Source organism: Symsagittifera roscoffensis, chromosome 9, assembly GCF_963678635.1.
Source record: "Symsagittifera roscoffensis chromosome 9, txSymRosc1.1, whole genome shotgun sequence".
In the NCBI taxonomy this organism is placed as follows: domain Eukaryota; kingdom Metazoa; phylum Xenacoelomorpha; order Acoela; family Convolutidae; genus Symsagittifera; species Symsagittifera roscoffensis.
The window spans coordinates 22783723-22798597 of NC_087070.1; the positions used below are offsets into that span (position 1 = coordinate 22783723).

At 34.1% G+C, this 14875-nt stretch overlaps 1 protein-coding gene across 2 annotated transcripts in view; it reads left to right on the plus strand.

Moving 5' to 3' along the window:
- The window catches only part of LOC134854544 (uncharacterized), a 48747-nt gene that overhangs the window by 19238 nt on the left and 14634 nt on the right, over nt 1-14875 (plus strand). For both annotated transcript variants that reach the window (XM_063870843.1, XM_063870842.1), the window contains 2 exons: nt 3215-3301; nt 4856-4941. In XM_063870843.1, the coding sequence (XP_063726913.1) occupies nt 3215-3301; nt 4856-4941 (173 nt within the window). The remainder of the gene's footprint in view (nt 1-3214; nt 3302-4855; nt 4942-14875) is intronic.

Sequence of the window (14875 nt, forward strand, 5' to 3'; positions counted from 1 at the left end):
GTGGGGTCCAATATCCCGAATAACAGATTTGAAATTTACATGTTGGATTCTTTGTATCATTTCTATTTACCGTTAGATTTAGTCTAAAAAACGTACAATTTTGTTTCCTTTTTCTAATGAAGTAACTAGTAATGACTTAATTCAGTTAATTTTCAGGAAAAAAGGCCATTAATCTCAAAATTTTAAGTTCATAATATAAAATATTAATAAAGGCTGTTTTGGAGAAAAAAAAAACAACTAAAACAAGCAAGCTCATGACTTTATCCGAAATGAAAAAAAATCTCAAATACAAGGATAGTCGGTTGCTCTGCAAGTAGCACAGATTGTTCCGTCATGTTAACATTCACTGGAAAACTTTTCCTTTTTTTGCAATTTAGCGTCGTTTGTTTTGTGCATGGTATGATGAAAGATCAGAATGAACGCTAGAATTTAATTATTTTTGTTATTAATAGTAAAAACGCAAAAAGGCACTTAGCATCGTGGTAAGGCGTTCCCTCTGAAATCGTTAGATCGTGCATTCGATCCCATGCCATTGCAATGATAGTTTGTGAGGACTAGCTCTCACTTGAGCTCTAGCTTCAGTTCTACCATAACCTGACCAACTCCGGCAAAAAAGGTAACACGTGAAAATTATATATGCAAAAACGGTCCTGAATTGCAAAAAAAAAGAGCTTTGCTGAACAAAATAATACAGTCTGGAATATAAGGCGATAATAAAATGGACTATCCTTGACAGTACTGTTAAGGCCTACTGATAGCTCTTCTGCGATTTGCAGAAACAACATTAAATTAAGTAACAGCTTTTGACAAAATATGTCAAGAAAAAAAGTCTTTAAAAAATTAGCAAAAACATTCAATTTTTTCTTGAATACTATGCTTAAACGTGAAAAACGTTTATTTTCAAGATGACTTCGCTAAAAATCTTTGAAAAATAGTTAGGCTGGAGGAAAGCTTAAGTTTCACAGCTTATCTTTTTACAGCAAGCCTGCTCGCTTTACTCGCTTTACTGAAACGCAAAAAATGTAAACAAGTTTTTCTATGTCGTTGGAATCACGGCTGAAAGGTTATAATATGATAAATCACTCCACCCAATCCGAGGATTAATATGGTACTCAGGCATTCGTCCCCCCCGCCAACCAAAAGGTCCTCCTTTAGGTAATATTTTATGACATCCATTTTCAACCAAACAACTAAAAACTTTCTAAGAGCGCCTCTGGCGCCAATATATACCAATTTTGAAGGGGAGAGCGCGCCGAATAAACGCTGTTTTTTGGTCAAAACTTGAAAAAATCAATGGTTTTTTACCTTTTTTTTTAAAAAAAAACTTGTTGAAAAACGGTATTTATAGTGTTTGGATAAGCAATTTGGTTGATTTGGAAAATAAAGTCGACAAAATTTATTTTTCGAAAATTTTTTGACAATTCGTTACCCCTCGAAAAAGTACTAGATCCGCCATTGCTGGTATCTGCTTTTGCGTGAAAAACAAAGAAGAAAGAAAAAAAACTAGAACACTCCCAAATACCAAGTTGCTCTCCATTTTCAATGGTCGGATCCTCTAAAACGCAATATAGTCAGGGGTGTTGTTCGGCATTTCTAAAAACCAGTTGAAGGGAACGGGTATCTTTTGGCTATGATGAGAAAAATAATAAAAATTCAAAAATGGGCGATCCGACCTAATCAGGTTACTCGAAACCTTAAATAAAAATCGCCAGCTTGTTATTTAAAATGACATAAAGAGACATTTATAATGATTCTCCCAACTACCTGCAAATCTCTAAGGAAATCATACCGCGATTCAATTTAGGCCCTCGTCAGTCACTCAAATGACTGCCTTTTATTGTACCTTTTTAGTACAGTACAATTAAGTCTTCTTCGTTTTCTGCTACAAAAAAAAGACGATTTGAGGTTCTAAATTGATGCTCAGTTATGTTCGGGCTTTTCCCTTTTGACCGGGTACTGTTACTGATGTTGCGTTAAACATGCAGAGAGGGAGGGGGTTGAGGGAAGGGGGAAGGGACATAATAGGCGGCTGGAAATAGGAGGGTATAGGGGGAGGGTATAGGGGAGGGTACAATTAGGGGGTTTATAATTTGGAATGTAGGTCTTTTTGGGTTGTTTTGCGTTTTGATGCTTTGGGTTTGTAAATTAGATTTGGAATTTGTGACTGGCTATTTGCATTTGGGATTCTGCGTTGCATCACTTTTGGGACTTTGGCTAAGTACTTTTCGCTTGTAGGATGCGCCGCGAGGCAGCGAGAATCACAAATTGAATTTAATTTCCAATGACTGCCCGGGTCGAGAGGCAACTCTTGCTGTACCGGCTGCATTGAGCCCCTTTGGAAGATTTAATTCAATTTATTACTGGGATTTCTAGTCTATTAGTGATGCTTTTATACTATGCAAATCAAATGAAAATACTCGACCGAATCACACTAAAAGTACAGCTCTGCCTTTCTGTGCAGTTAAGCGTGGCTTAAATTGAACAAATCGACCAACATAGCTCAAAAAGTCCAATTTTTTTTAAATAAACTGATTATCAATAGATATCAAAATTTCATGCAATTTATTATAACAATAAATGATAAAATATAGCAGATTGGATTAAAAAAGTTTATAAACTCGAAATGAAGTCTTAATTTGAAGTTGTAATTAAACTTCAGCACTTGAACTTGCTGCTTCAATTTCAAAATTTTGATTTAAAAATTTTTTTTGAAAATCTGAATCGAAAATTTTTCAGAGTTTCTTCTGGAGATCGAACGTTATATTGCCTAACGGTTTCCGCAACTCGACTGGTTTCAAAATCTTTTATTCTGGGTTGAGTTGTTTATTATATTTTTTGGTTCTTCCATATATATTTGATTATTGCATTGTGAAATTATAGAGATATAAAATAGTTCTTGTTTCACTAAAAAAAAGTTTCTCGGTTTTTTGGCAAACGAAACTTTTTTAGAGATTAAGTTACTACCAAATCTGTTTGGCAGAAACTTCACAAACATACTTTTAATCAACATATACGCACTAGCTTCATCTTTGCAAAAGGGAATTAAGTGAGGTATTTCTGGTGTTCGACCAATTGAGCTGTCTGCTAGATGAAGCTTCCAGATTCAGAGGGCGATGGTGGTAGCGAGAGAGAGAGAGAGCGAGAGAGAGAGAGTACTAAAAGGGTACTGGGTTTAACTGTGGTTGTGTATTCTAGCAGTGGTGTACTTTTTCAGAGCGGGGGATCTGTGATCAGTTTGGTCAACAGGGGCTGGAAGCGAGTAGTCAGTCTCCGGGGACCAGAGAATACACAGAAACACAATGTAAGTCCATTTAGAGATTGATTCCAGTATTGAACACAAATCCGGGGGGAAATTTAAAGTGAATAGCTCATTCAAAAAATTAAACCGGCTCACTTTAACTTCACAGTACTGAGAGATTTAGGGCGAATTTATTTACGCCGGTCGGAATAACAAATTTGAAAAAGTTACAAAGTATCATTGAGCCCATACTGCAGGCTAAACACTCTGATGTTCCTATATACCCCCATACCCCTATAAATCCATACAACCCCCGCCCGCCATACAAACGCCCATACCCGAATGACGGAATAGCAGTTAAAATAACGCCCCCGGAAAAGGGCTTGCATCTAGCCCACTTTAACTAATCGCCCCTCTACCAGCCCCTACTACTAACTAACCCCTCAACCCTCTGTACCCGAATTAACCCCGCTTAATGCAAAGTGCGATCAAATCACAATGCTCAGGCCTGTCCAGTAAAAAGGGGATAAAGCCACTGAATTAATCAAGAAAATCTCAGAAAACGAAAAAATTCAGAAAAACATGCTTGCCTAAAATTAAAAATACAGGAAGCATTTTTTCAGTACATCTTAAATAGTCAGCTTCAGACGTTTTTTTCAAAATTCAATAGTTGAAATCGAAAATTTATCAAATTTTGAAGAACAAATTTTTGCAAAAACTATTGAATTAAATCGAAAAAACTTGAATGAATCAAAAAAACGCATTCCTCATTTTTCAACTCTTTGCTGAGTAGACAATTTTTATTTTATTTAGGTAAAAAAAGTAGCAAACTTGATATGATTAACCCAATTCCGCTTGCAATGCACTTCAACTTAAATTATATTCTGAATACATTGGATAGAGGGTACTTCAAAAATTGGGACAATTATGCGTTTTGAAACTTATCAGGAATTTTTAACAGCCTTTGGAACACTTAAAAGTACAAAAATGCGCAACAAAAGCGGCTGAATTGTTTGAATTGAAGTGAGATAAGGATAAGGATATACATCAATATTCAATATGCATTTGGGAAGTGCTGAATTTAAATTAAAGAGTATTCTAATCAGACTAGGAAAACAGAGAAGAAAAGTGGCGCGTTTTGTTTTTTCCTTGAGGAACAAATTGCAGATTACTTTTATGGCCTATTCTACTGTGCTTCTCTTTTTTTATTCGAGATAAAAATGAAAGGGCAGTTATTCGGGGCGAATAGATAAGGTATCTCTCCACAGACAAGCACAGCTGCTCATTAAGATTTAGGTACAAAACACACCAGACCAAAAGATCCAACAATCGCCCTCCTCCAACCAGATCCACCGTCCCCGTGGAACAACAAAGAGTGGGCAACATTTATTTGTCTCCTTCTAGGACTTAAATTCTCTCCAGTTTTCATGCTTCTGACAAACAAAAGCAACAAATGTGCTAAAGAGTGGAAACAAGTCTCATTTTTAGTTTTTTTCTGAGAAGTAATTTCTAATTTCCCAACAAAAGTTCTGTTTTTAAATTTCAAGTAATTGTTGATTCAAATGATTGAACAAGAATTGTTATGACTATTCGCATCTGAATTCAATTTTTGTTCAGGTATGGTCAAGGCGGTCGTTGACACCTGTGCCGAAATCAGAAGTGTCTATTCCAAACACCTCAAATACACAAACGCCACAGACAAGGTTAGTATAACTTCTGCCAAGAGCAAACAGTTTTTAAGTGTCAAGGATTTTAGTGAAGTCAGAATTAAAAGCCGTGTTAATTATATTCAGTTTTTTTCTTGATTTTTTTTCAGTTTTAGTTTTTTTTGAGTTTTTTTGCTCTAGTAAACACAGAAATGCGTTCAAAAATATGAATGCACTTGTAAATGCATTTTTGCTCTGAGCTCAATTCAAATTCGTTTGCTGAATCGAATGCAAATTCCAATCTTTAACAACGAAAGTTTGGCGCGAAAAAGACATTTGACTTCTAGTTTCGAAAGCTAATTTCAATTTATAGAAGTTACAGCGTAATGAGAAAGCAACCTATTGAAACGGTTTTCTCAGCTTAGGTTACTTTTTCAAAATATGTCAATCAGAAATGGTTTCTGAAAAAAAATTGAACAGCCATTAGACTTTTACTTTGAAACTCAACAATTGCAAATTTTTTCAAACTGTTTTTCCAAAAAATTTTATTTGCAAATTCTTTTGCGGTCGGAGAAACTTCTCGTTTGACTTTTGATAATTGTTTGAAACTTTCCAAATTTTTCAAAAAAAAATATTCGGTTTTGACTACCCAAACAAACATCGTAGAAGAGCAATGTGCTATCAAATTAAAACCTTATTGTTTCTTCCTTATTTTAGGTTTCTTTTGCATAATTCTGGTTGGATCAATCTGTGCTAATAGTTTTATCTGGCTTAGGTTTTCTCAGTTTTTCTTAACTGTTTTACGGGTGTTTTTTGCTCATATTATTATTTTATTATGAGATATTTTTGAAAAAAAAAGTTGGTAACACAGAATGTTACGATCAGAATTAAGAAAAAAGTTCGATTTTTTTTCGGATTTGTTGCATTTTTAGTTCGATGTGGGGATATAAACCCATGAATTAGGCTTATATGTGATAGCAAAGGTGAACCAAACCTTTTCGGCAACAGTTTTATTCGAAAAAAAAAAGAAAAAAAAATTTTTTTTTCATTTTTTTAAATACTTTTTTAAACTTTTTTTCTCATTATATTCCCAGCCAAAGAGAAAGGACTGAAAAAAAAAATCGAAAACAGCCTTTTTAGAAAAAGTAAACTTTCACTGCTTAAGTAGAAGCCTACCAATTTATTCCAAGCCTGATCACTCGGTTTGTTTGCTTGAGTTTATACAAAAAGTTCAATTGAAATTTTCTCGGCACTGAGAACAAAAATTTGGTAAACATTAGCTGACAATGGAAAAATTGATCAGAAAGTAGCAAGAATCAGTAAATGCTTGAAAATTATGTGCCAAAACTTGATGATTTTTTTTAATCTATATTTTGGTTAATATTTGTTCATGCAGTTTTTTGTGGTTTTTTGAGCTTCCACTACTTTTCTGCTGAATAAACTAATGCAGTGCTGATTTTTATTAAATTGGGTTATTTCAGACATGAAATATTGGAGATAACAATTGCTTAGAACTGTTCAAGATTTATCATTTGTAATTTCAATTACAGTTTTCGGACCTAAAGTTTTAATCAAAACGAATTGGCGCGTGTAATTCGACGTCAATCTTTTCAAATTTAATTACACCAGAAAAAAAATAAAGCGTTTGCCAAATATGGCTATCCTGAGATTCCGGTACAGTTTGAAAAATCTAAATTAACTGACCTAAAAAAAGGACGACAAAACTTTTCAAAAAACTGTCCTCCCTTCCAATGCGCAAATAATAGCAAGGCTAGAGGGCTGCTGCGCAAATAGCACAAAATTATCCAAACATATGTTAAAAAAAACTACAAGAAAAAGTTTTTCATTAAAACTTAGTGTAGTTTTTTCTGTGTGGTGTGATGTAAAGTTCTGATGTCAATCTATAATTAAAACATATCTGACAGTTACGATCATGAAGACAAATTGGACAAAAATTGTTGTAGAAAATTGACTAAAACACAAGGAAATTGTTAATCAATTTAAAAAAATCCCCTTTTTTCAAAGTTTTTTAAAGAAAGTTTTTTAATGTTGCCAAAGTTTTTGATTACTCAAATGGCGTTAAAATTTTTGAAAAACCTAATTTGAAGTTTTCAGGTTTCCCAAATTAAATTTTCGAGGCCTAAAATAAACTGTTGCAAATCACGACTGAAATCACTTCAATTTAGTGTATCATTTCACCCATTCCGATTATTATTTGTGCTACCTGATTTGGCGGGGGAAACAAAAATAGGAAAAACAAGGATACCCGGTTACTAGCACAGAAGCAAGTAGCACAGAATTTTCCGACCATAGTTTTAAAAAATTACATTACAAAGTGTCATTTTCGGCCCGGTATGATAACAGGACCTGAATGAAAAGTAGAGACAAGGTTTTTTCGTTCGTGAGTCATAGTAAAATCTGCGAAATGAAAATTAATTCTTCAAATTAACATCTTAAAAAAATGACAAAAGAAACAAAAAAATTCATTTCTCAAAATTTTTTTTCCAAATTCTTCAAATTTTTGAAGTTTTTGATTCCTTCGATGGCGCTTAAAACTCCAAAAACTAACTTTTTTTCGTAAAATTGAATTTTAAAGACTTAAATTGAGCATAAATAAGCTACTGTCGAAAAATCAAAAACTTGAAACCTGTTTTTCTCAACATTGGGAAAAAAAAATTTTGAAATTTTTTTTGTCATTCAAATCACGAATAAAACGACTTTAATTAGAATAAATGGCTTTCACTCAAAGCAGTCCAATGATCTGATTTTGCGTGGAAAACAAAAAGAAAAAAAGTAAAATACGTCCGAATACAAAGTTCCTACCCATTTTCAATGCTCGGATCAAAAACTAAAACACACCCGAAAACATGATTTCTCCACAATTTTCAAATGTTCGTAAAAAAAATCAATGTTACAGTTCAAAATTTTTTGAAATCCATTTTGCTCTCTAAAATTATTTTGGGCGTGGCTTCTTCAATTTTGAAACACTTTTGTAAGCCAAACATGTTCATTACACGCCATAGGCGTAGTAGTCAGCTTCAACTTGCTAATTGCATCATTAAGTAAACTTCATCGTTATCTAAATTGATTGGCGTCAAAAGGCCGGAAATTTCATTTGGATCCAAAATCCGAGATTTGGATGTGCTGTGTCTTTGTTTTGGTTATCTGGTTTTAGTTAATTGAGATGAAAGAACTCAGCGCCTTGTAAAGATTCTAATTGATTGGCGTCTAAAATCGGTTTCCACAAAGGTCAAAACATAGAGAGCATTGATCGCGAAAATGAATATGTATATTCAACTAATTCTAAAATGTGAAATAGTTACCTATTAACAAGCCAGCAGATGAAAATCTCCTAATCTGAAAATTAGCAACGCTACGGCACGTATTTTTAATGTCAAACCGCTTTCTATAATCAATTTCTATTTAATGCCAAACTAAACTCTATAACTTTGAAATTTGTTTCAATCTCAACTTCTTACAATGAGTTGCAAAAATCTGTTAACGTTCATCCGAATTTCGGCATGTATTGCCTTATTTTTTGCCGAAGGCTTTCAAATGAGTTTAAATGGACCATTTTACCCCGAAGAAGCCAGCAAAAAGGGTCTGTCCCAATCGATGATCGGAATTACGACTGGAGCCCAATATTTAGCCCGACTTGTGGGTTGTATAGTAGTGATGGCGAGCGCCAATGCGCTTAACCAGAAATATTTTTTCACTTTTGGTGCTTTAGTTGTCGGAATTTCGCTTTTATGTTTCTCTCAACTGACTTTTGGACCTGGAGGACAAATTTTTGCAACTATTTCCACATTATGCCGGATTTGGATTGGATTCTACAGTGCCGGAACCTGGGGTACTGGATTTTCAAATATTGCCTCATTTTACCCAAAAAACGAAGGCTTGATTGCGGGTTTGATCGAATCAGCTTATGGTGCGGGCCAAATGATCGGACCTTTTATAGGTAATTATTTATTTGCTATGGGAGGGTTTTCTTGGCCTTTCATTTTCGCTGCAACTGTTGAAATTCTGATCGGCATTTTATGCATAATTCTTGTCCCAAGTTTCGAATCGTTGTCCGAAACGGCCAAAATATTGAATGATGGAAGCAAAAATTTAGAGCCGCAAGAGGAATCTCGGCTTTTACACGAGTCATCATCAACTAGTTCCTCGGGGTCTGATTTTACAATAGAGGAACCGAGAAACATCTCGGCTCTCAGATACTTAACATCGGTTCCAGTTATTCTCTCGTGTTTGCCGATAGCGACTGTTAATTCATCTCTCGGGTTCATAAGCGTAGCCCTTGGCCCTTTCCTTCTTGAAGAATTCAATGTTGGCTCAGAAGCAAATGCGAAGTACTTTTTCGCAATATTCGGGGTTACCACAATTGCCAGTGCTTTTATGGGGATGCTTATAGACCGTGGTTTTGGAGGTAAATTCTACGCTTCAGCCATCATATTTTCATCAATTGGATATTTTATGTTATTTTTACCCCAAATTTGCCCAAGAGCTCATAATACCGCTTTTTTCTACACAGCTTTAGTTTTACTAGGGTTCAGTATAGCTGGAGCTTATACCGGTAGTTACATTGTTACAGAAAAAGCTTCGATTTTGATTGGGGTTCACGATCCAAAAACGGTCAAAATCTATGTCGTAACTGGGCTGAATTGCTGGCTCGCCCTTGGTATAACCAGTGGTCAAATTATAACTGGAGGTTTCATTTATAACCAGACTTCGTTTTATATTGCCAGCTTAGCCCAGTGCGTTATTATCGTATTATTTGGAGTGCCGACAATTTTCTGGATGTGGAAAAATAAATTGCTGGATCAAATTTACTATCATGAAAATGATCCGACACTATTCGGAGCTGAAAAGATCGAAAATGGACAGATAGTTCCGAGCACATTGGTTAATCATGAGAACTCAAGCAAAACTAATTCTGGATATTTTCTGTCTTCGGGAAGAAGGAGAAATGGAGAGTCAGTCAACCTGCTCATTTCTTCTAGTTTGAGACTGTGATCAATGAAAATTGTTGCGAAGATATTTAGACTGAAATTCATAACAGACTTTCATTACTGAACAACTATTTTAAGGTTCTTTTAATGCTGTCAATCGTACAGGATAAAAAAGAGATGGAAAAACGGTTTCGAAAATCTTAAGAAGTTCGCACTCTGTTTACTCAAACACAATCATCGGAGTAAATCTTGGTTTGAGAGTTTTTCACCATTGTTTTAATTGATTATGTTTCGTTGTTTGTAACTGTTTCTTTGATTACAGTATTTTAAATTATCATTTAAAGTTGTAGCTACTCAGAGTACTTTAATTTATATTAAATTCAGAACAAGCCTAAAATCATAAAAAGACAAGTTTAATTTTTTTAAATTGATATTTAAAACTATAAAATCACTAGTTGATGATGCTATTAGTGTCGAGGCAATGCAATAACTACTAGTCGAGGAACCTCTGGCAGACAAAGATATAGCCTCAATTTTTCCTTCAAAATGTATGACGTCGAAAAGGATCAATTGAAGTTAAATACAAAAGTGGTAAATTTTTCGACTGCTAATGCAATTTTTGAATCAATTAGCTTGACCATTTCCAGCTCCAGAAAATTCCATTCGATTTTCAATTTCAGCTTTAATAGGTTTAAAAATGTTCCCACCTTTTTAACTCTGAACAACTTAACAACATACAGTTTTAATCCCTACTTGTTGTGGCTATAGCCAATTAAAAATACTAGATTTTGAAATTGTCTCTATAACTTAACACCGTTTTGATTCAAAATAAAAAGAGAACCAACTTCAAAAGGGTTTCCGGTAAACATCAAAGACAAGAGCAAGAAAAATTATGGCCATTTAAAATCAGAATATTTCGCGCTATTCAACTCGCGTACGTTTGGAATAGAAATGATCTTACCAAAACTTCGGACTGTTAAAATGATTCGAATGAAAAACGAGCAATCTTTCAAGGAACGTCAAAAACCAGTAACTAGAAAAAAACTCTTTGACTGAAAACGGCGTGTTTTTCCAGATATTTTCAGCCGATACAGAAATTTTTAAAATTTTCTAATAACCCAAAACGCTAGCAACCATTCAATTATAGAATCATTCTCAAGCTTAAATTTTTAACACGATCGCTTTGTTCTTTTTTTTTGAATTGTTGGCACATAAACGCAAAGCTAAGGGGGTTCACCAGCCCCTAGATTCAATCTATCATCCCGAATTCCGAAACAAAGAGTGATTGTCCTGGTATCAAAATGCTGGGATCAATTTTGTGCGTTTAGTATTTTTTCGTGGATTTGGCAAGGAAAAGTTTTTTCAATAAAAAGCTGAACAAAACTTCTAATCAAATTAAACTTCAGTTTTAAAATACAAAAGAATTGAAGAAAAATAACATAAATTTTAAACTGGCCCAACATAAGCTAGATGATGCGCTAAAAATTACAGAACCATTTTGTCTTCATGAACAGGCAATAATTTTTTTTGAAAACCCGGTTTTTGTACAAAGGCGTCTTTTTGCAGGATGCCCACTATTTTCCACGTGTTAGGATGGGCTCCACTCAATTTTAATTTCATGCCGAATAGCCTTTCTTCGACGTCATTTGTTGTCCTAGCAATATCAAACACGGCCGCATAGTGATTTGTTTTGTAGATCACTTTACGCTTTGATTGGTTAAGCCAGGTCAAAACCTTACAAATATCTTTCAGGCCGACAATTTGGTGCTAAATCAATTAAAGCCGGCGAAAAAAAAACGCAGGTTTTTTTTGATTTTTCGTGAGTGGAGGCGTATATGCAGGCTGATGCAACATTAAACATACTAAAAAAATGTCGAAAATAGCTGATAACATTACCGGGAGTAAGTTTTCGGAACCAGAAAAATAATTTTAATTTTGTACAAAATGCTTCACGATCATTTGATCCACTGTCATATAGAATAAAGTTTTCAAAAACTTTTAGAAACTGAAAAACTTTGCGCAATTTGGATGGGTGGCATATTAGCATCTAGCTGCTTACGTGTGCGTTCATCCGTTAAACCAATTCGTCTTTACTTGGGAGGGCAAACTGAAAAAATGACTCATTAGTTACTGCCACAGTCGGTGTATGTCTCTCCGCTGAAATGTCATGATTGTGTGTTAGATATTTTGCGAATTCGAAAGAAGATTCAATCGTAACTAGTCTTTGGTGGTTGAAAATGTTAACAAATTGAGTACATCACAAATTGAGAGTCAGATTTTTTTGTCATAAAAATTACGTTTGAAATATAAGTAAGCAGGTTTTGTTAGTTTTCGTACTGGTACGAATCTGTCGATAAGGGTATTAAGTATTTCGTGAAGCCTATTCTTAGCAAATTTAACTGAGATAAAATTAGTTTCCCAAGGTGATGCGAGTGTTAATTGTAGGATTTGCTTTGATGTGAAAGGAGTTAAGATGAGGAGTTCGTTCAGCAAAAAGTTTGGTGTTAGGTTATAAAAAGGAGTTAAATTGTTGTTAATTTAAATTGTTAAGTATTTAAATGACTAGGTAGTAAACTTTGCGGCGATAGTTATAGGTTAATATCTCGTAGAACACCAAAAAACACAAATTCAACTTTTTCCTTCAAAAGTCGAAAAAAAACAACCCTTCTTCTTTTTTTCGTTTTCTGTAAGCACCCTAATTTTGAATGAGTGTAGTCCATCCAGCCAAAATTATCTTTTCTATCTCGGAGACAAAATTCAAGTCGAACCTGTGCCATGAATTAGCAACTAGTATCTCTAAAGCAGTTCTTCGGCAGAAAAATTTCCGAAGAAAACACAATTAACCTTTTTTGACAAGCTTTTCTCGTTGCCAGACGTTTTACGAATTAGCCTATTTTTAATGGAACTGTAATTTCGATAGAAGATTCAACCTTATTTTGTTTTTGGTGGTTGCAATTGTTTACAATTTGAGTGAACCACAAAATTAATATTGCATCATATTCTTATGAATAGGCGTAAGCAGGTTTTTTTAGTTATCATACTAGTACAAACCTCTCGATAAGAAACTCAAACAAGTCGTGAAGCTTCATTTTAGCAAGTATAAATGAGATAAATTTAGCTTTCCAAGGTGATGCGTGTTTTAATTGTAAGATTAATTTTGGTATGATAGGAGTTCAAATATGGAGATTATACAGCAACAATTTTGGTGTTAAGTTATAAACAGGAGTTCAATTGTTGTATATTTAAATTGTTCAGTAGTGAAACGACTAGATAGTAAAATGTGTGGCGATAAATTGTACAATAAAAAGTTGTAGAACACCGAAAAAACACATTCATTGGATTTCATCAAAAGTCGAAAAATACAAAACTGTAATTCGACTTTTTTCAATTTTTGAGAACACGTTTACTTTGAATGAGTGTAGCCCACCCAGCTAAAAGCCAATTTTATATGTCGTAAACAAATTTTAAATCGAACTTGTGCCATGAACTAGCAGCTAGTAGCTCTAAAGCAATTCTTTGGCCAAAAAATTTTCAAAGAAATCACAATTGTTCTTTTTTGACTAGCTTTTCGTTTAAGTAGGTTCAGAGGGGTTGCTGAAAACGTATAGTAAAAACGCAAATATTTGTTTTTTTTGTTGTTGAAAGAAATTATTTCGTTCAATTAGCATTTGCAAGCTGAGAGAGATTTTTTAAATTTTTTGGCCTAGTCTTTTTTGTTTTCTGTGGATTTAAAATTGCCTTCTATAAATTTTGATTTCGTATAAATAAAAATTGAAGTGCAGGTGAAAAAATATGAAAATTTTTGCAAAAAAGAAAAAGCATATAATTATCACTGGTAAAAATTTATTGCAATGACTGAATTTGTTTCTGTTAATGGCTGACTTAGTTTTCGCTTCCTCCTACACAAAATCTTACAAAATTAAGGCTTCTCATTTAAAAAAAAAGTTCGTTTCTTTTGTTAGAAATCTAGTTTGCTCAAAAACCGAAATTTCTTTTCCTTTCACCAAGATGTAGATCCCTTTCTATCGACACTCAACAGACATCTTATTTTACATCATTTTTTGGTCAATTGAACCTGATATTTTTCAGGAAAAAACTCTTTTGTAAATGCATTCCCTCTTGACTGAACCATCCAAGTTGGCCACAGGAATCAAAATTTGGCCGTCAAAAAATGCGAGCAAGCTGGGAAAAGTTATCTGAAAATAGTTTACTTTTCTTTCTCAAGATTGCATAAAATTAAATCATTGGTTGAACCAAAACAAATATGTTTGAGTTTTTTCTTTTGAAAATCTCGCACATGAGTTTAAGCATTTTAGCTTCAAAACTTTTCGAATTTTGAAATTGTTCGAAACACTGCTATAACTGAGAGCCCATGTTTATTGATGTGACTCAATACTTTTCGACGATGCTTATTTTAACTGGCGTGTCATTTGTTCCTGTTTCCAGCCCCCTCCCCCCATTAGTTAGAAGTGCAAAGGGCGTGAACAGTGTTGCGCAGAGAGTGTGCAGATCAAAAAGTGCTCAATTAGGGGCTCACAGGGCGTATCCCCGCTCGCAACCAGGGGGTGATTTATAAGGCCGCTATAATATCCTTTTATTTGAAGAAACTGTTTCATCTGTTTTAAAGTGTGTTAAAACAGGAAACTAGTGTATACCTATCGCGAATTAATCTCAATTCGTGTTATAATTTATAACCAAGATATCAGTACGAATCACCTGGTTTTAAGTAGTGCAACTTTTCCTACTTCCTTTTCATTTTAATTATACCTAATCTATTTCCAATGCTAATCAATTCGAAGTTTCCGCTATTGCCACTTCCGAAGAAATAAACAAAAGCAATAAACAAATCAATTATCATGCACATTTTCAACCACCAAGTACTAAGTGTGACCTAAATTTTGGTATGTGAAATAAGCTGTAGGTCTGATTAGCATAAAAAACATATAATACTGTCTTTTTGTATTATAACGCAGACGGTTATTTACTGCCTAATAAGCACAATAAATCAAAAATTTAGAAATTAAGTGTTCGTATTGTAATTA